Below are 19,523 nucleotides of genomic sequence, written 5' to 3'. Positions count from 1 at the left end.
GCTCATCCTGCCTCTTCAAGCTATCCAATTAGTCCCACTCTCCTGCTCTTTCCCCATAGCCCTGCAAAATGTTCCTTTTCAAGTATATATCCAATTGTTTTTTTAAAGTTGTTGTTGAATCTGCTTCCACCACCCTTTCAGGCAATGCATTCCAGATCAGAACAACTTTATGTGCACTTCTGACTTGATATTTGTACGGGTTTCATCGAATGCAAAGCAGAAAACTTTTTTTTTAAATCATAAGAAAAAACATGAGTGATTTCTAATTACAACTGCCATCTTTGCTATGGTCTCATTTTTAACTTTCCTTTGCCAGGAGTCAAAGTTCATGGCAGACCAAATCATAACTAAAGTGCGGCAAGCCAACTTCCTACGTCAGCTCGAGATTGTTGCTGGTGCCGTTTATTTAGAGCTGCACATAGCACTTACAGATCAACAGTTATAAATTATCATGCAGTAAAGAGATGTGTATGGGTTCTATGATCTTAACACTCTGAACCACGTACTTTGCATGTTATGTAGCCCCAGTGAAATGGGGAGGGGGGGGGGTTATCTTCATTTTGCCCCCCTCCCATGTTGAAAACTACCTTCATTCTATGGTTTCAGCACACATGCAGACACTTCATTGTATACTGACCACCCATTAGGGCATTGTTTTTATTTTCTCAATAATTATATTTGATCTCCTCAAGCTATTGACTCTGAGAGATGTGAAAGTGGCCATCAATCTTGCACGAGTCTGAGCAGCAGGTGCTGTTCGACTCATGCAGGTCATCACTGCGGGACTTGATCCTGTCCTCATGTCATGTCCACACTCATGTTACTCCAGTAAGAGTTGCTAGATAACAATCATAACAAATTTCTTCCTCCATAACCCAGGGGCACCAAAGCAATTGTTACAACCACATTGCTGCCCCAACTATGACCAGTTAACTCAGAACAGATCAGAGATTGAATTTGGTGCCTTCCTAATGGATAAATTTGCTGGACCATTGGGGGAGTTAGGAATCCTCATGCATTATTACATCAATTTATAGGACTGGGTTTTTTTTTAGTGCTTGCTTCAGTGCACTGTATTTTGTTTCCTTAATAAGTTTGGACAGTTACTGCATCTGCTTTACAGATACATTTTTTTTTAATTAACATGTTTAAATATGGCCATGTCGAAGTAAGAGGCACCCTTCTAGCGCAATAACATTCAAATAATTGTGGTTCTCCATGACTTAATTCCTCACCATACTCTTTGAATCAGGAATGCCAAGCAGGCTGTGGACTTTTCTCTCCTTTTTTGAGATAGTGGATGAGCTGGGCAGTGTGAATATTTTTACATGACATGCCATAGGAAGGCGAGTTTAAACCTTCATATTTAGGTAGGAAGTGTGTCTCATATACACACACACATAGAGACACACACATGTCTCTTTTTGTTTCTGGGTTGGATTCAACCTTGAGCAACAGAGTAAGAAGCAAGTATATTCAGCTCTAAAATACCAAGTCCACTCCAATATAACTTGACAAGAGAGCACGCAATTCCTTAGCTTCCAACAGAGTAATGTTTCCTCCCGGGCCAGAATCTAATGTGTTGTTGGCTGTTGTACACAGTCTGTGTAGAAAAGGTTGAACAATGGTATGCTACAGTTAAAAGGCAAGGGGCCAAATATTCCAAAATCAGCACAATCACATTAGAGACTAATTGGGCTAAAAACATGTTTGGACTGTCTTAGTATCTTGGATTACATCTCTGTGATGCTCCACATAAAACACAACTGAAACATAAGCCAGTCAGCCAGTGTCATGCACCGTTCCAAGAATTAAAGATGTATTGAATTCTTCTTAGCTGGTAATATGAATGGCAATCAATAGACCCCACTCTTCTTTAAAATGGAACTGAATATGTATGAAAAATGTATAATCAGCGTGAATTTTAAAATGATTAAGAGCTCAATAGAAAAGGCCAGCTGCAGTCATTGAAAGAAAGAAAGAACTTGCATTTATATAGCATCTTTCATGACCTTGGAATGTTCCAAACCATTTTATCGTCAATTAAGTACTTAAAAAAAATTTAGTTACTTGTAATGTAGGGAATGGTTCCCTACACTTAGTCATCTCAACAAAAAAACATCTGTTCACATATTTGCTATTGTTGGACCTCATCACTGTCTTGTTAGAGTGAAAAATCACATTCATAACTGTACAGAAAAGCATAATGCAGCATACCAGCTGTGTCCTAGTGTCCAATATAAAACAATTCACTAATATCATACAGGTTACATGCAACATAGCAACTTACTCTGTTGAAGCTTTTACTTGGTTTACAGATGGTGAGTTTAAGTCACTTGCAGGTGTTACAGGTGTGGTTGAAGTTATCGCAGAATGGGTTTCGGAGTCAGGTTGTGCTGGGTGGATGGAAATCACCTTTGAACTCTTAGCATCAGGACTGATAGGGCTCAATCTTTCAGGGGTTGGGCTGTGCGGTCTAGTCTGTGCTGGGCTGTGCGGTCTAATCACTGTTGATATCTCAGCCATGTTTTGTCCTGAAGATCGCCTATTTTTCCGTCCATCATCCCCATTTGGGGTCAGCTTCCTCCTGTCTCTACGGGTGATGGACATCTGTCCATCATCTTCACCGTCTTCATGCTTCAGTGCATTCTGAGTATAGAAAAATCATAGTGAGATCTGGAACACATCTAGTATTTGCATTTCATTCAAGAGATCTCCTGGTAACAAAGCTTTATACACACGGGGACTGGAAACCTTGGAACAGCATTGCTACTGTCAACTCCTGTATCTGAGTGAAAACAATCAGAACCAATTATTATCACTTTGATATGAAGGGGAAAATCACAATCTAAACCAACACAGTATTGTGGTAGAGCCCAACCATTAATACACCGAGATGGAAGCTTTGAACATTCTACATTTTCTTGGGATAAACTAATGGATGCGATCTTGCGCTTCCCTGATTTTCATCGCTCTACCATTGGCAGCTGTGCCTTTAGCTACCTAGGTGGCAATTTCTGGAATTCCCTCCCTAAACCTCTCCGCCTCAATCTCCTCCTTTAAGGCGCACCTTAAAACCTACCTCTTTGACCTCATTGTCCCAATATCTCCTTATCTGGCTCGGTGTCAAATTTTGTTTGATAACACTTCTGTGAAGCCCCTTGGAATGGCTTACAGATACTGCATTAAAGACAACACAAGGCCGACATTGCCCTCTGCCCCAAACGGGCGCACATTTCAAAATAGATGATTACTCTCCGCCCCAATCCATGAGGCAAAGAATAGAGGGAAATTGGCTACTAAAAATGTTTTAATTTGTCTGGGCAATGTTTGGGGCAGCTGAGGGGCAGAAGTAGGTCAGGAGCGGGTCGGAAGGTGTCATCAGCACCGCGTTGCCGCGTAGCAAAGTCCCTCCCCTTCAGTTAAAGGGGAGGGCCACTGCGAGCTCTGCAGCCACTTTAGTGGCGTCCACTGCGAGGGTTTTGGCTGAGCCAGAGGGGGTGCTGGACTGTCTGTTGGTGGCCTGGCCGAACCCGTGGCTGCCATTGTCAAGCCGACTTTAGAGTCGGCCGACAATTAAAATAAAATGGCAGCCGCGGTGTTCCCCTTTAAGGGCAGATGTGCCGCCCAGCCACTGGCAGCTTCCCCCCGGGAAAAGCTGTCGGGAGCACCGACCAGCGGTCACTCCACTCCCATGGGACAATTTCCCTCGCGGGGCGGAAATGGGACGCCGCCATGCGGTAAGGGATCGGCGCGTGCCCAATGGGGCGGGGACACGGGCAGAGGGAGGAAGCCCATTTCTGCTGCTCCTGACCTGGGGGCAATTTCTGACGGGTCGACCCATCCAGAGCAACAGTCTATTGAACGCTATTCAAATGTCTGCAGCCCTTATAATGGTTGCACTGTGAACAGATGTGAAGGGGAATATGTGCAGACTTAAGCTCTGCCAATAAAATAAACAAGTCAATTATTACAATGCATTTTTGTGTTACTGAAATCAGAAACTTTAAAAAATTCAGCCAGGAGCTCTCTATTCTTTTTACTGGATACTTTGCCAGGTTTCCTCTACAGTAGGTTGTTTTGCCCTTTATGTGGTTTGAGTATACACAAGAGTGAAGAGGAACATTTCAGTAAGTCAGCTCTCACAGGCCTCACTATAAAGGAATGGACGAAAGGGGAAAGAGCTACGGGGAGGGCATGTGGAGAAAGAAAGACTTGCATTAATATAGCGCCTTTCACGACCACCGGACCTCCCAAAGCACTTTACAGCCAATCGTCACTGTTGTAATGTGAGAAACGCGGCAGTCAACGTGCGCACAGCAAGCTCCCACAAACAACAATGTGATAACGACCAGATAATTTGTTTTTGTTATGTTGATTGAGGGATAAATATTGGCCAGGCTACTGGAGATAACTCCCTTGCGCTTCTTCGAAATAGTGCCATGGGATCTTTTACGTCCACCTGAGAGAGCAGACAGGGCCTCAATTTAACGTCTCACCCGAAAGACAGCACCTCCGACAGTGTGGCACTCCCTCAGCACTGCACTGGAGTGTCAGCTTGGAGTTTTGTGCTCAAGTTCCTGGAATGGGACTTGAACCCACAACCTTCTGACTCCGAGGCGAGTGTGCTACCCACGGAGCCACAGCTGACACTGAACAAAACAAAAGCATCAGAGAAAAGCAGATCAAGAGAAAAGCAATAAATTTAAATATTTTATATACAATTTACTTGCCCTATAAACTATACATTTTTCCAGTATTTCCTTGTTGATTCTCCATTTCTGCACAGACCAGGATAGCTCAACTATTTGTTTTCAGATTTTTTGTTGCAATTGTGTTTGTATAAATATGAAGGGGAAAAATCAGTTTCAAAACATACTTCTTAAATAGTCGTTTATATGAAAATTCTGATCATGATCTGGAACAATGACAAAGCTGTGCGATTGTCGATGGACTTGCATTACCCAATACTTTCTAAATGCACTTTTAAGAAAAAAAAACTAGTGATCATTCCAGAGAACTCTAAAAATAACTTAGTTATGCCTTATAAGGAAACAAAATCCAAGTATTGCTACACAGTTAATCTATCCACAACCAAAACTTCAAAAACACAACACATTACACAAACTGTCAAGTTTCCTATTTTGAGAGTGACATTAGATCTAATGTGCACCATCTGATTTATCTGTGGGTTTTTACACCCGAGTTTCATTAGACACTGAGCAATGGAAACATAAAAACATATAGTACTTTAGAATGCAGTGGAGTGAGAAGAAATACAGAAAATCTGAGGACTGTTCGGCATGGAGCTAAAGCACACTGATATATCAAACTCTACGTGTAGGCAAATCAACATGGAGGAATGAAAGGAATGATGTGTGGTGTAAGCATTTCAAAGTAAAAGAACAGCCTCCCACAGCTAATGATGTCAAATTACTTTACCCTTTTAAATGCCATCCATTCCAAGTAAACTTGCATGAAATCATTTGTTCTTTGCCAAACTGAATACATTCCTTTGTTAAAACTAATACGTATGTGCATTTGCAGATTGAGTTTAGATTCACAATGGCCAGATTTATTACCTTGCTATAGCACCTGCTCAATTCTTGTGGCCAGCAACAGATCAAAGCAGTTTTATTCAGTGCTGGCACTACTGGTATTTTTGATTTAGCTCACTGTAATGTATTTTCTTCATGGGTTCTTTGCTTAAGAATTCATAGCAACACATTGCTATTAAGAACTAGTTGGTTGATTAACAAAGATTTAACAATCACACTGCACATTATCAGTTCATCCACTAGACTCACAACTGCATACCTCATCGTGGATGATCTAGACTCAACTGCCTGGGGTTTTATTGAGTCTTGTGAACATCACGTGACTGGCTAAGCCACTCAAAATACAACAGCTCTACAACTATTTTAAATAAAACTATAAAGCCGAGTGCCCCCTTATTAAAGGGGTGCTAGAACCAACAAATTAACAAATAAAACTTTGTGAATCTTAAATGGTCAAGTTAAAGTTTGGTTGCCGGGGGTGAAGATGCAATCCAGTCCCTCCAGGAAGGCCACGAGCGTACCAGTAGAAACCGTGTGCTCCATCACAACAGCTCTAAAACTATTTTAGTTGAAACTTTAAATCAAGTGCCCGCTTTTTACACTAGAACCCACAAATTAACAATTTAAAACTGTAACGAAAACCTTTAATCAAATTAGAATTTGGTTGCCGGGGGTGATGATGCACTCCAGTCCCTCTGGCGCCCACCTCTCGCGGAAGAAACATAGAAACATAGAAAATAGGTGCAGGAGTAGGCCATTCTGCCCTTCGAGCTTGCACCGTCATTCAATAAGATTATAGCTGATCATTCAACCTCAGTACCCCTTTCCTGCTTTCTGTCCATACCCCTTGATCCCATTGGCCGTAAGGGCCATATCTAACTCCCTTTTGAATATATCTAACGAACTGGCCTCAACAACTTTCTGCGGTAGAGAATTCCACAGGTTAACCACTCTCTGAGTGAAAAAGTTTCTCCTCATCTCGGTCCTAACTGGCTTACCCCTTATTCTTAGACTGTGACCCCTGGTCTGGAACTCCCTAGCAACGGGAACATTCTTCCTGCGTCTAACCTGTCCAATCCCGTCAGAATTTTATATGTTTCTATGAGATCCCCTCTCATTCTTCTCAACTCCAGTGGATACAAGCCCAGTTTGATCCAGTCTCTCCTCATATGTCAGTCCTGCCATCCCGGAAATCAGTCTGGTGAACTTTCGCTGAACTCCCTCAATAGCAAGAACGTCCTTCCTCAGATTAGGAGATCAAAACTGAACTCAATATTCTAGGTGTGGCCTCACCAAGGCCCTGTACAACTGCAGTAAGACCTCCTTGCTCCGATACTCAAATCCTCTAGCTATGAAGGCCGACATGCCATTTGCCTTCTTCACCGCCTGCTGTACCTGCATGCCAACCTTTAATGACTGTTATACCATGACACCCAGGTCTCGCTGCACCTCCCCTTTTCCTAATCTGTCACCATTCAGATAATATTCTGTCTTCCTGTTTTTGCCACCAAAGTGGATAACCTCACATTTATCCACATTATACTGCCATGCATTTGCCCACTCACCTAACCTGTCCAAGTCACCCTGCAGCCTCCTAGCATCCTCTCTCACAGTTCACACTGCCACCCAGCTTAGTGTCATCTGCAAACTTGGAGATATTACATTCAATTCCTTCATCTAAATCATTGATGTATATTGTAAATAGCTGGGATCCCAGCACTGAACCCATTCTGAAAAGGTCCCGTTTATTCCGACTCTCTGCTTCCTGTCTGCCAACCAGTTTTCTATCCACGTCAATACATTACCCCCAGTACCATGTGCTTTAATTTTGCACACTAATCTCTTGTGTGGGACCTTGTCAAAAGCCTTTTGAAAGTCCAAATACAGCACATCCACTCATTCTCCCTTGTCCACTCTACTAGTTACATCCTCAAAAAATTTTTAAAGATTTGTCAAGCACAATTTCCCTTTCATAAATCCATGCTGACTTGGACCGATCCTGTTACTGCTTTCCAAATGCACTGCTATTTCATCTTTAATAATTGATTCCAACATTTTCCCCACCACCGATATCAGGTTAACCGGTCTATAATTCCCTGTTTTCTCTCTCCCTCCTTTTTTAAAAAGTGGGGTTACATTAGCTACTCTCCAGTCCATAGGAACTGATCCAGAATCAATAGAATGTTGGAAAATGATCACCAAAACATTCCACTATTTCTAGGGCCACTTCTTTAAGTACTGAGATGCAGACTATCAGACCCTGGGGATTTATCAGCCTTCAATCCCATCAATTTCCTTAACACAATTTCCGAATAAGGATTTCCTTCAGTTCCTCCTTTTCGCTAGACCCTCGAACTCCTAGTATTTCCGGAAGATTATTTGTGTCTTCCTTAGTGAAGACAGATCCAAAGTATTTGTTCAATTGGTCTGCCATTTCTTTGTTCCCCATTATAAATTCACCTGATTCTGAATGCAAAGGACCTACATTGGTCTTCACTAATCTTTTTCTCTTCACTTATCTATAGAAGCTTTTGCAGTCAGTTTTTATGTTCCCTGCAAGCTTCCTCTCATACTTTATTTTTCCCCCTCCTAATTAGATCCTTTGTCCTCCTCTGTTGAATTCTAAATTTCTCCCAGTTCTAAGGTTTGCTGCTTTTTCTGGCCAATTTATATGCCTCTTCCTTGGATTTAACACTATACCTAATTTCCCTTGTTAGCCACGGTTGAGCTACCTTCCCGGTTTTATTTTTACTCCAGACAGGGATGAATAATTGTTGAAGTTCATCCATGTGATCTATAAATGTGTGCCATTGCCTATCCAGTGGCTGCGAGCGTACCGGTGGACACCACGTGCTCCATCTCCAGGGACACCCTGGCTCGAACGTAACCGCGGAAGGTGGCAGGCAGTCGGGCTGAACGACCCGCTCGACGGACCACCTTGGCCATGTCCAGGAGCAGTCCTACGAGGAGCCTTCTGACCTGCCCGCTCCCCTCCGCACAGGGTGCCCAAAGATCAAGAGCGTGAGACTGAAGTGCAACCAGAATTTGAGGACCAGCCCCTTCAAATATTGAAATAGAGGTTGCAACCTCACACATTCAACATAAATGTGGAACACGGACTCTTCCAGACCGCAGAAATTGCAGGCGGCCTGGGAGTCTGTGAACTTACTTAAAAACTTATTGCATGGGACTGCCCCGAGCAACACCCTCCAGGCCAAGTCCCCAATAAATAAAGGGAGGACTCCCGCATAGAGAGCACTCCATTGGGGACCCCCGCCTCCTCCGGACGGCAAGATGGGGGTGTGCCATGACGTGTCCGGACGGCAGACAAGGATGGAAACGTGGAGAGTGTGCAAGAGCAACCCGTACAGAAATCCCCTCCGCGCAGAACTGAAGGGCATGGAGGGGATTTCCTGGACGAGGCTGAAGTTGTGAGGCGCCAGCTCCGAGGGAGGTTTTGGGACTTAGCGCCGATGAGGAATTCCATCCGGACAGCGGTCAGTTCGGACGGGATCGCCCCACGTGCTTGAGCCTCCTCGACGCACCTAATAGAGTTAGGGCCCAGTGCCATTTTTAGCGATGATGCCGTGCCAGCTCCTCTGGCGCCATCCAGCCCGCTCCTCCACCATCGAGCAGGTCCCTGACCCTGGTCACTGTGCCAAACACAGCACTCTCCGTGCTCGTGGAGGTACGGATTCCTGAGCAGCAGCTCCCGAAGGACAGCCGCCACTCCAGACGGGGGAGAACTGCGTTTGGTGGCGACTTTGTTCCAGACCCTGATGAGTTCCTGGCAGCCCCCGCATGGCGGTACGGATGCATCCCAGGTTTACAAACAGGAGCTATGTGTCATAATTGAGGCGGTACTGCTGGTGGAAGAAATACGTCGCCAGCGCACAGCATCTAGGAGGGGGCTCGACGTACAGGTATCTCTGCAGGGTCGGAAGACGAAAAGTCGCAGCCTGGGTGCTCACGCACACCAACGTCTGACCGCCCTCCCTAAGCGGGAGACCCAGAGCCGCAGCAGAGACCCAATGCTTCCTGTTGTTCCAGAAAAAGTCCACCAGCTTCTTCTGTATCTTGGTGACAAACGCAGGGGGAGGGGTCAAAGTGACCAGCCGGTACCACAGCATAGTGGCCACCAGCTGATTTATGACTAGTGCCCTGTAGGACAGCATTCAGAGCAGTCCTGTCCAGTGCCCTAGGCGAGCGCCGACTTTAGCCTCCAGCTGTTGCCAGTTCGCTGGCCAAGCTTCCTCGGCAGGGCTAAGGTAGACTCCCAAATAGAGGAGATGGGTTGTGCTCCAGGCAAAAGGCCTGAACTCCTCCAGCAGGGAGTCCACCCGCCACTGACCCACCAGGAGTCCGGAACATTTCTCCCAGTTGATCCTGGCGGAGGATGCGGCCGAGTAAATCTTCTGGTACTCACGCATCCTCCGCAGGTCAAGAGGATCCAAGACCATGAGGAGCACGTCATCGGCGTAAGCTGAGAAGACGACCTCCACGCCTGGCCCTTGCAGAACCAGTTCCGTCAGCCTCTTCCGCAAGAGGCGCAGGAAAGGTTCACGCAGATAGCATATAACTGTCCGGACAAGGGGCATCCCTGGCGCACCCCTCTCCCAAAGCAAAGGGACGCTTTGACCCCTGCCCCTGCGTTTGTCACCAAGATACAGAAGAAGCTGGTCGACTTCTTCTGGAACAACAGGAAGCACTGGGTCTCTGCTGCGGCTCTGAGTCTCCCACTTAGACCTGTTAACCTTAATGAAACACTCTGCGGAGGCATACAAAAGTCTGATCCGGGCGACGAAATACGTCCTGAACCCGACAGCGCGCAGAGTCCCGAAAAGATACTCGCGATCCAGGGAAAGGAAGGCGACCGACAGACCAGCCTTCTGGGAATGGTGCACCAGGTCCCGGACTAGATGGATGCAAACGATTGTCCGGCCCGGGACCGTGTAGGACTGGTCGGGGTGGGTCATGTGGTCCAGCACAGCATCAAGGCAAGCAGACATGGCCCTGGCAAAAATATTGTAATCCGTGCTGAGGAGGGAGACCGGGTGCCAGTTCTTAAGTATGCAGAGATCGCCCTTTTTAGGCAACAGGACGATGACTGCCCTGTGCCAAGAGAGGGGCATCTCTCCGGTCGGCAGAATTTTCCCCAGGACCCATGCATAGTCGCCCCCAGGACAACAGCTCTATAAACCTGTGAGCATTTGGAACAAGGGCAGGTCCTGGAGTTATCCTTTCAACACAGAGGACCAAAGGCATATTAGGCTAACATCAATGGCAAGCTTCACATATTTTTCTATGAAGAATGCATTGACTCTTGCTTCTGATATGACGATAGTCCATGACTGTGTTTGTTATTTCTTCCTTTGCAACTTGAGAAAAGAAGGACTATTCAGAGGTTCAGGTATTAACCTTTGGTTTCGTACTCAACATTATACTGCCGCCAGGTGCCACATCCAATATGGCCAGGACACCAGAGCTCTGATTCCAAATGACAAATTGTTCAAATAGAAAGCAGTGGAGCGAGGAGAAATTCAGAAAGTCAGAGGACTGTTCAGCATGGAGCTAATTATGGAAAAGCACACCGATTTTTCAAATTCTACATGTAGGCAAAGCAACATGGAGGAATAAAAGGAATGATGTGTGGTGTAAGCATTTCAAAGTAAAAGAACAGCCTCCCACAGCTAATGATGGCAAATTACTTCATCCTTTTAAATGCCATCCATTTAGTTTTTTAGGGCTCAAGTTTGGGATGCCCGCTCGAACAGCACAAATCGGTGAGGCCCACCTAATTTGTAATTTGTAAAACCCCTAGAAATACTAGGGGTTCGAGGGTCTAGCGAAAAGGAGGAACTGAAGGAAATCCTTATTAGTCAAGAAATTGTGTTTGGGAAATTGATGGGATTGAAGGCCGATAAATCCCCAGGGCCTGATAATATGCATCCCAGAGTACTTAAGGAAGTGGCCAGAGAAATAGTGGATGCATTGGTGATCATTTTCCAACATTCTATTGACTCTGGATCAGATCCTATGGACTGGAGGGTAGCTAATGTAACACCATTTTTTTAAAAAAGGGAGAGAAAACAGGGAATTCTAGACCGGTTAGCCTGACATCAATGGTGGGGAAAATGTTGGAATCAATTATTAAAGATGTAATAGCAGCGACAGGATCGGTCCTAGTCAGCTTGGATTTATGAAAGGGAAATCATGCTTGACAAATCTCCTAGAATTATTTGAGGATGTAACTAGTAGAATGGACAAGGGAGAACCAGTGGATGTGGTGTATTTGAACTTTCAAAAGGCTTTTGACAAGGTTCCACACAAAGAAAATCTGTTCTCCAATGAAACTATTCTAACTCACTCGAACTGGAGCAAACTAAATGCCGAGAATTGCAATTTCTAAGATGCTCCATTCTAAGCTAGTTGCTCAAAAATAATAGGAGCAACTCAGGCCGAAACTTGACCCCATAGGTTATAGAAAATGAACCATACAGTTCAAGAAAAAGTAGTAAATGGCATTATAACATGGAAGAGGAGCCATTGGGTAATGGCTCAGACAAGAAAATAAGCTGCCATAAGGTTTTAAGAGAGTCATCACGGCAATTAATTGAGCTACTTTCCAGATCATATCCATACATGCAGCCCTATGTGCCATCACATGACCAGAATAGATTAATAGATATGTAGCAGATTAATCCACCACAAGATCTACAGGGAGACCTAAAAGGCAATGAGTGGCTTAAGATCAATTGCAGGCTTGGTGATGGTCTTGAACTCTTCTCATGATGGAAGCCAGAAGGGTTGAACTTTGGAGCAAGTTGGGAAAATGTGAAGGAGGTCATCAACTCCTCTTGAATGTCTCCAACATGAGTTGAGGACCAGGAGTTCTAATGGTGTGGAGGCACAGAGGTAAAATTAGTGTGCTGAACATTTCCATTTGAATTCATCATCATCATAAGCAGTCCCTCGGAATCAAGGAAGACTTGATTCCTTAGGTAGCTGAACAGTCCAATACGAGAGCCACAGTCCCTGCTACAAGTGGGACAGATAGTCATTAAGGGTAAGGGAGGGTGGGACTGGTTTGCCGCGCGTTCCTTCCACTGCCTGCGTTTGTTTTCTGCATGCACTCGGCGATGAGACTCGAGGTGCTCAGCGCCCTCCCAGATGCACTTCCTCCACTCAGGGCGGTCTTTGGCCAGGGACTCCCAGGTGTCAGTAGGGATGTTGCACTTTATCAGGGAGGCTTTGAGGGTGCCCTTGTAACTGTTATGCTCATAATAAAATAATGCAACTGAGTAATGTAGACGGTGAGTAAGTGTGACCTTAGCTCCTTTATTTGAACTCCAGAGTGCTGATACAGTGCTCCCAAGTGATGCTGGGATCCGTGAGGACTCCAACAGGTAGGCCCTCTGGTGGGGGTATGATACAGGTTGCCTAGGGTTATATACATAACATCACTCCCTCCCAAAGTCAATAGTACACTTATTTACAGGGTGAGACGATCTGGGGCTTTGCGCTCCCTTGTCGATCATCTCGGTGGAAATGCAGGTGTGGATGAGTTGGTTGGTTCTTCACTGGGCTGCTGGGGATGGTGAGTTCAGCTTCGGGTCAACCGTGATGTCGGTTGCCACTTGTGTGTTTTGGGTCGAAGTTGGTGGTGTCCCCTTCAGGTTGCTTGTGGCTGTTTGTGAATCGCAGTTTGGTTTGGTCCAAATGCTTTCTGCAAGTAAGTCCATTGGCAAGTTTGATCTGAAACACCCTATTCCCTTCTTTGGCTATGACAGTGCCAGCAAGCCATTTGGGACGGATCATGTCCATAGTTGAGGGTCATTGACTTCAATATCGCGTGACAAGTTTGCTCGATCATGGTACATGCTTTGTTGATGCCACCTGCCCTTGACGTGATCATGGAGATCTGGGTGGACAAGAAAGAGTCTTGTTTTGAGCACTCTTTTCATGAGCAGCTCGGCTGGGGGAACCCCGCTGAGCGAGTGGGTCTGGTGCGGTAGCGGAGCAGGACTCGGGGCAGACGGGTCTGCAGGGAGCCTTCCGACACATGTTGCTTGATGGCTTGGACTGCCCGTTCTGCTTGGCCGTTGGATGCGGGCTTGAAGGGGGCAGATGTGATGTGCTTGATCCCATTACGGGTCATGAATTCCTTAAATTCAGCACTGGTAAAGCACGGCCCACTGTCGCTGACAAGGACATCAGGCAGGCCGTATGCGACGAACATGGTTTGTAGTCTTTCGATGGTGATAGTGGACTGCTTACAGACATTATTACACATTCAATCCATTTTGAATAAGCATCCACAACAACCAAAAATATTTTTCCTAGAAATGGGCCCGCAAAGTCAACATCGATCTTAGACCACGGTTTGGAGGGCCATGACCACAAACTTAGCGGTGCCACTCTGGGTGCATTGCTCAGTTGAGATCAAGTGTTACATTGGCGCACGCATGACCCTAAGTCTGAGTCGACCACACATGAGATCTGGCTATAGCTTTCATCATTACTATGTCTAGGTTGAGTACTGTGTAGGTCGCGTATGAAGGTTCCCCTGCCTTTCTTAGGCAAAACCATGCAGTTACCCCACGAAAGACAGTCCAAAATGGGGAAGGTAGCTCAACCGTGGCTAACAAGGGAAATTAGGGATAGTATTAAATCCAAGGAAGAGGCATATAAATTGGCCAGGAAAAGCAGCAAACCTGAGGACTGGGAGAAATTTAGAATTCAGCAGAGGAGGACAAAGGGTTTAATTAGGAGGGGGAAAGTAGAGTAGGAGAGGAAGCTTGCTGGGAACATAAAAACTGACTGCAAAAGCTTCTATAGATGTGTGAAGAGAAAAAGGTTAGTGAAGACAAATGTAGGTCCCTTGCAGTCAGATCAGGTGAATTTATAATGGGAAACAAAGAAATGGTAGACCAATTGAACAAATACTTTGGATCTGTCTTCACAATGGAAGACACATATAACCTTCCGGAAATACTAGGGGACCGAGGGTCTAGTGAGAAGGAGGAACTGAAGGAAATCCTTATTAGTCAGGAAATTGAGTTAGGGAAATTGATGGGATTGAAGGCCGATAAATCCCCAGGGCCTGATAGTCTGCATCCCAGAGTACTTAAGGAAGTGGCCCTAGAAATAGTGAATGCATTGGTGATCATTTTCCAACAGTCTATCGACTCTGGATCAGTTCCTATGGACTGGAGGGTAGCTAATTTAACACCACTTTTAAAAAAGGAGGTAGAGAGAAAATGGGTAATTATAGACCGGTTAGCTTGACATCAGTAGTGGGGAAATTGTTGGAATCAATTATTAAAGATGTAATAGCAGCGCATTTGGAAATCAGTGACAGAATCGGTCCAAGTCAGCATGGATTTGTGAAAGGGACATCATGCTTGACAAATCTTCTAGAATTTTTTGAGGATGTAACTAGAAGAGTGGACAAGGGAGAACCAGTGGATGTGGTGTATTTGGACTTTCAAAAGGCTTTTGACAAGGTCCCACACAAAAGATTAGTGTGCAAAATTAAAGCACATGGTATTGTGGGTAATGTATTGACGTGGATAGAGAACTGGTTGGCAGACAGGAAGCAGAGAGTAGGGATAAATGGGTCCTTCTCAGAATGGCAGGCAGTGACTAGTGGGGTGATCAATGGTTTAGATGAAGGAATTGAGTGTAATATCTCATAATATTGAGTTTGCAGATGACACTAAGCTGGGTGGCAGTGCGAGCTCTGAGGAGGATGCAAAGAGGCTGCAGGGTGACTTGGACAGGTTAGGTGAGTGGGCAAATGCATGGCAGTATAATGTGGATAAATGTGAGGTTATCCACTTTGGTGGCAAAAACAGGAAGACAGAATATTATCTGAATGGTGACAGATTAGGAAAAGGGGAGGTGCAACGAGACCTGGGTGTCATGGTACATGTGTCATTGAAAGTTGGCATGCAGGTACAGCAGGCGGTGAAGATGGCAAATGGCATGTTGACCTTCATAGCTAGGGGATTTGAGTATAGGAGCAGGGAGGTCTTACTGCAGTTGTACAGGGCCTTGGTGAGGCCTCACCTGGAATATTATGTTGAGTTTTGGTCTCCTAATCTGAGGGAGGACATTCTTGCTATGGAGGGAATGCAGCGAAGGTTCACCAGACTGATTCCCGGGATGGCAGGACTGATATATTATGAGAGACTGGATTGAATGGGCCTCTATTCACTGGAGTTTAGAAGAATGAGAGCGGATCTCATAGAAACATCTAAAATTCTGACGGAACTGGACAGGTTAGATGCAGGAAGAATGTTCCTGCTGTTGGGGAAGTCGAGAACCATGGATCACTGTTATATATGTGGATTTGTATTTACTCTGTACAGCCACCAGAGGGCTCATCCCCTGGAGTCCCAAGTGATCCCATAATCCCTTGGGAACACAAATATTTAAGGAGGCTTCACAGGTTGGAGAGGCACTCTGGAGATCTGCAATAAAAGACTAAGGTCACGCATCACTTTGAGCTCACAGTGTTCAGTCTGACTCTTTCTCCACACACAACAACTGATGACGAGATAAAGATAGCGAACCCAAAGATGCAGAAAACAGTGGGCATCCTGGAGAAATTTTCGGAGGAAGATGATTGGGAATCTTTTGTGGAACGACTCGACCATTCTTCGTGGCCAACGAGCTAGATGGGGAAGAGAGTGCTGCCAAACAAAGGGCGATCTTCCTCACCGTCTGTGGGGCACCAACATATGGCCTCATGAAGAATCTGCTCACTCCAGCGAAACCCACGGAGAACTCGTACGATGATTTGTGCACACTGGTCCGAGAGCAGTTGAACCCGAAGGAAAGTGTTCTGATGGCAAGGTACTGGTCCTACACCGACAAACGGTCTGAAAGCCAGGAAGTGGCGAGTTATGTTGCTGAGCTAAGACGCCTTGCAGGACATTGCGAATTTGAAGGTCATTTGGAGCACATGCTCAGAGACTTTTTCGTACTTGGCATTGGCCACGAAACCATACTTCACAAACTTTTGGCTGTAGAGACCCCAACCTTGAGTAAGACCATAGCGATAGCCCAGGCGTTCATTGCCACCAGTGACAATATGAAGCAAATCTCTCAGCACACAAGTGCTGCTACAAGTACTGTGAACAAAGTGATGTTGTTTTCGAATCGTAACGTACAGGGCAGGTCACACATGCCTGCAGCTGCACATCCGAAGATGACTCAGAGTCCACCATCAAGGGTGATGAATGCAAGGCCATTAACACCTTGTTGGCACTGCGGGGGTGATCATCGTTTCCATTCTTGCTGATTCAAAGAATACGTTTGCAAGGGCATGGTCCATGCCTCTGAGCCATAAAGGAGAGCGGGTATTTCTACAGCCCTGTAGATCATGAGCTTGGTGGTAGATTTGAGGGCCTGGTCTTCGAACACTCTTTTCCTCAGGCAGCCAAAAGCTGCGCTGGCGCACTGGAGGAGGTGTTGAATTTCTTCATCAATGTCTGCTTTTGTTGATAAGAGGCTCCAGAGGGAATGGGAAATGGTCCACGTTGTTCCAGGGCTGCGCCGTGGATCTTGATGACTGGGGCGGGGGGGCGGGAGTGCTGTGTGGCGAGGACAGGCTAGTAGAGGACCTTTGTCCTACGGATGTTTAGTGTAAGGCCCATGCTTTCGTATGCCTCAGTAAATACGCCAACAATATCCTGAAATTCAGCCTCTGAATGTGCGCAGACGCAGGCGTCATCCACGTACTGTAGCTCGATGACAGAGGTTGGGGTGGTCTTGGACCCGGCCTGGAGGCGGCGAAGGTTAAACAGCTTCCAACTGGTTCTGTAGTTTAGTTCCACTCGAGCGGGGAGCTTGTTGACTGTGAGGTGGAGCGTGACAGCGAGGAAGACTGAGAAAAGCAACATTACAGACGGCTCAAGGCTGAGTTCCAACAAAAAAACCCAGGACCGAAAGAACAGGTGGTGGATGGAGAAAGCACAGGAGATACAACAACTGGCCGACAGCCATGATATGCGAGGATTCTTCATCGCAGTCAGGGCCACCTACGGTCCAAACTCCCAAGGCCCCACCCCACTGCTGGCCAAGAACGGGGAAAGACTCATCAACGACACCGAGGCAGTCAGGGCCCGCTGGAAGGAGCACTTCGAAGATCTCCTCAATCGAGACTCTGCCTTTGACTCGAGTGTTCTTGACTCCATCCCGCAGCATGCAACCCGCCGCCACCTCAGTGAAACCCCAACGTTGCACAAGGTAGGAAAAGCCATAAGACAGCTCAAGAACAACAAGGCTACGGGAGCGGAAGAAATCCCTGCTGAGGCGCTAAAGTATGATGGAGAGGCGCTGTTGGCGCAGATACATGACCTCATCTCTCTCATCTGGAGGGAGGAGAGCATGACGGGAGATCTGAGAGATGCAGTGATCATGACCATCTTTAAAAAAGGGGACAAGTCCGACTGCGGCAACTACAGAGGAATCTCCCGATCAGCCACTGGAAAGTTATAGCTAGAATCCTCCTCAACCGTCTTCTCCATGTGGCCGAGGAGCTCCTCCCGGAGTCACAGTGCGGATTTCGTCCCCTACGGGGCACAATGGACATGATCTTTGCAGCGTGACAGCTGCGCCATGGAGCAGGCGAAGGATGTTGACGAACTTTTGGGGGCATCTGAAACGGAGGAGGATACTCCATCCCCCAAATGCTCGTCAACATCCTTCGCCTGCTCCACGACGACATGCAGGCCGTGATCCTTACCAACGGATCCGTTACAGACACAATCCATGTCAGGACCGGGGTCAAACAGGCCTACGTCATCGCTCCAACCCTCTTCTCAATCTTCCTCCATTTGAATTAGGATGCAGCGGGTTGCTACTTGGCTCATTGTAATCTGCTGGGTAATTAGCTTCCTTCTGCTAATCTGAGATAGTTATATTCAATTCTCGTTATCCTTCCCCCACCCCTCCTGCATTCCTTTGATTGTCCCTCGTAGACTGGAGCACAATGGATTTTTAGAAACAATGACACAGGTATTTCTTCCAGTGGCAGAAAGGAAAAGTCATCTAATGGATTACACCAAATATATTAAAAAGGGATGTAACTGGAGATAGTGTCAGATTATATCAGCTGCAATGTGAAATTGGGCCGAGAGATTGACACAATATTGGATAGCATTCTCCCAATGGTGGGAAAGTCATCCCAAGTCTTTTTTCAGTTTTTACACGCTTCAGCAAATGGAGAGTGCTCATAAGGGGTCCAAGTTTCCACATGATTTGCGCCTGATTTTTAGGAGCAACTGGTGGAGAACGGACTATCTTAGAAATCGCAATTCTCCACATTTTTTTTCCTGCTGTTCTAGTCAGGTAGAACAGTTCTACTTTGGAACAGAATTTTTTCTTCAAAAGGGGGCGTGTCCGGCCACTGACGCCTGATTTCAAATTTTCCACAGTGAAAACGTACTCCAAACTAAGTTAGAATGGAGCAAGTGAAGATTTTTGTAGAACTGAAAAAATCTGTTCTACACATTAAAAAATCAGGCGCAGGTTACAAATTAGGCGTCCAGAATGAGGTGGGGGGGAGGGGGGGGGGAAGTGAAGTCATTAAATTCTACAATAAATCCTTATTTATACTTCTACAAATATTATACAAATATATCCAACCTGAATAAACATTTATAAGCAAAGAAAAGATTAAATAAACCATCTTCCTACCTGTGTGAAAGTGCTTCAGGCAGGGAGAATGCTGCAGTCAGCCTGAGGCGCCCGTTCTGCCCGCGGGGGGGGGGGCGAGGGGGGAGGAGGCGACCGTTCTTTCCCACGGGGGGGGGGGAGACGCCCGTTCTTCCCGCGGGGGGGGGGGGGGGAGGAGACAGTGAGAAGGCTGCAAGTGCTGATGTGCTGATGGCAATGTGCTTTTATTAACAAAATGTTCAAAAATTAAACAGCTACAAAGAACTACAAAAATGGCCG

At 46.0% G+C, this 19,523-nt stretch overlaps 1 protein-coding gene across 2 annotated transcripts in view; it reads right to left on the bottom strand.

Annotated features, from left to right (window-relative positions):
- fhod1 (formin homology 2 domain containing 1) overlaps nt 1-19,523 on the bottom strand; it is a 447,258-nt gene that overhangs the window by 110,688 nt on the left and 317,047 nt on the right. For both annotated transcript variants that reach the window (XM_070897918.1, XM_070897917.1), the window contains exon 10: nt 2,291-2,649. In XM_070897918.1, coding sequence (XP_070754019.1) covers nt 2,291-2,649 — 359 coding nt within the window. The remainder of the gene's footprint in view (nt 1-2,290; nt 2,650-19,523) is intronic.

This window comes from Pristiophorus japonicus, chromosome 13 (assembly GCF_044704955.1).
Source record: "Pristiophorus japonicus isolate sPriJap1 chromosome 13, sPriJap1.hap1, whole genome shotgun sequence".
Classification (NCBI taxonomy): domain Eukaryota; kingdom Metazoa; phylum Chordata; class Chondrichthyes; family Pristiophoridae; genus Pristiophorus; species Pristiophorus japonicus.
The sequence above is the reverse complement of the archived record's forward strand: the minus strand, read 5'-3'. Positions and strand labels throughout refer to the sequence as shown.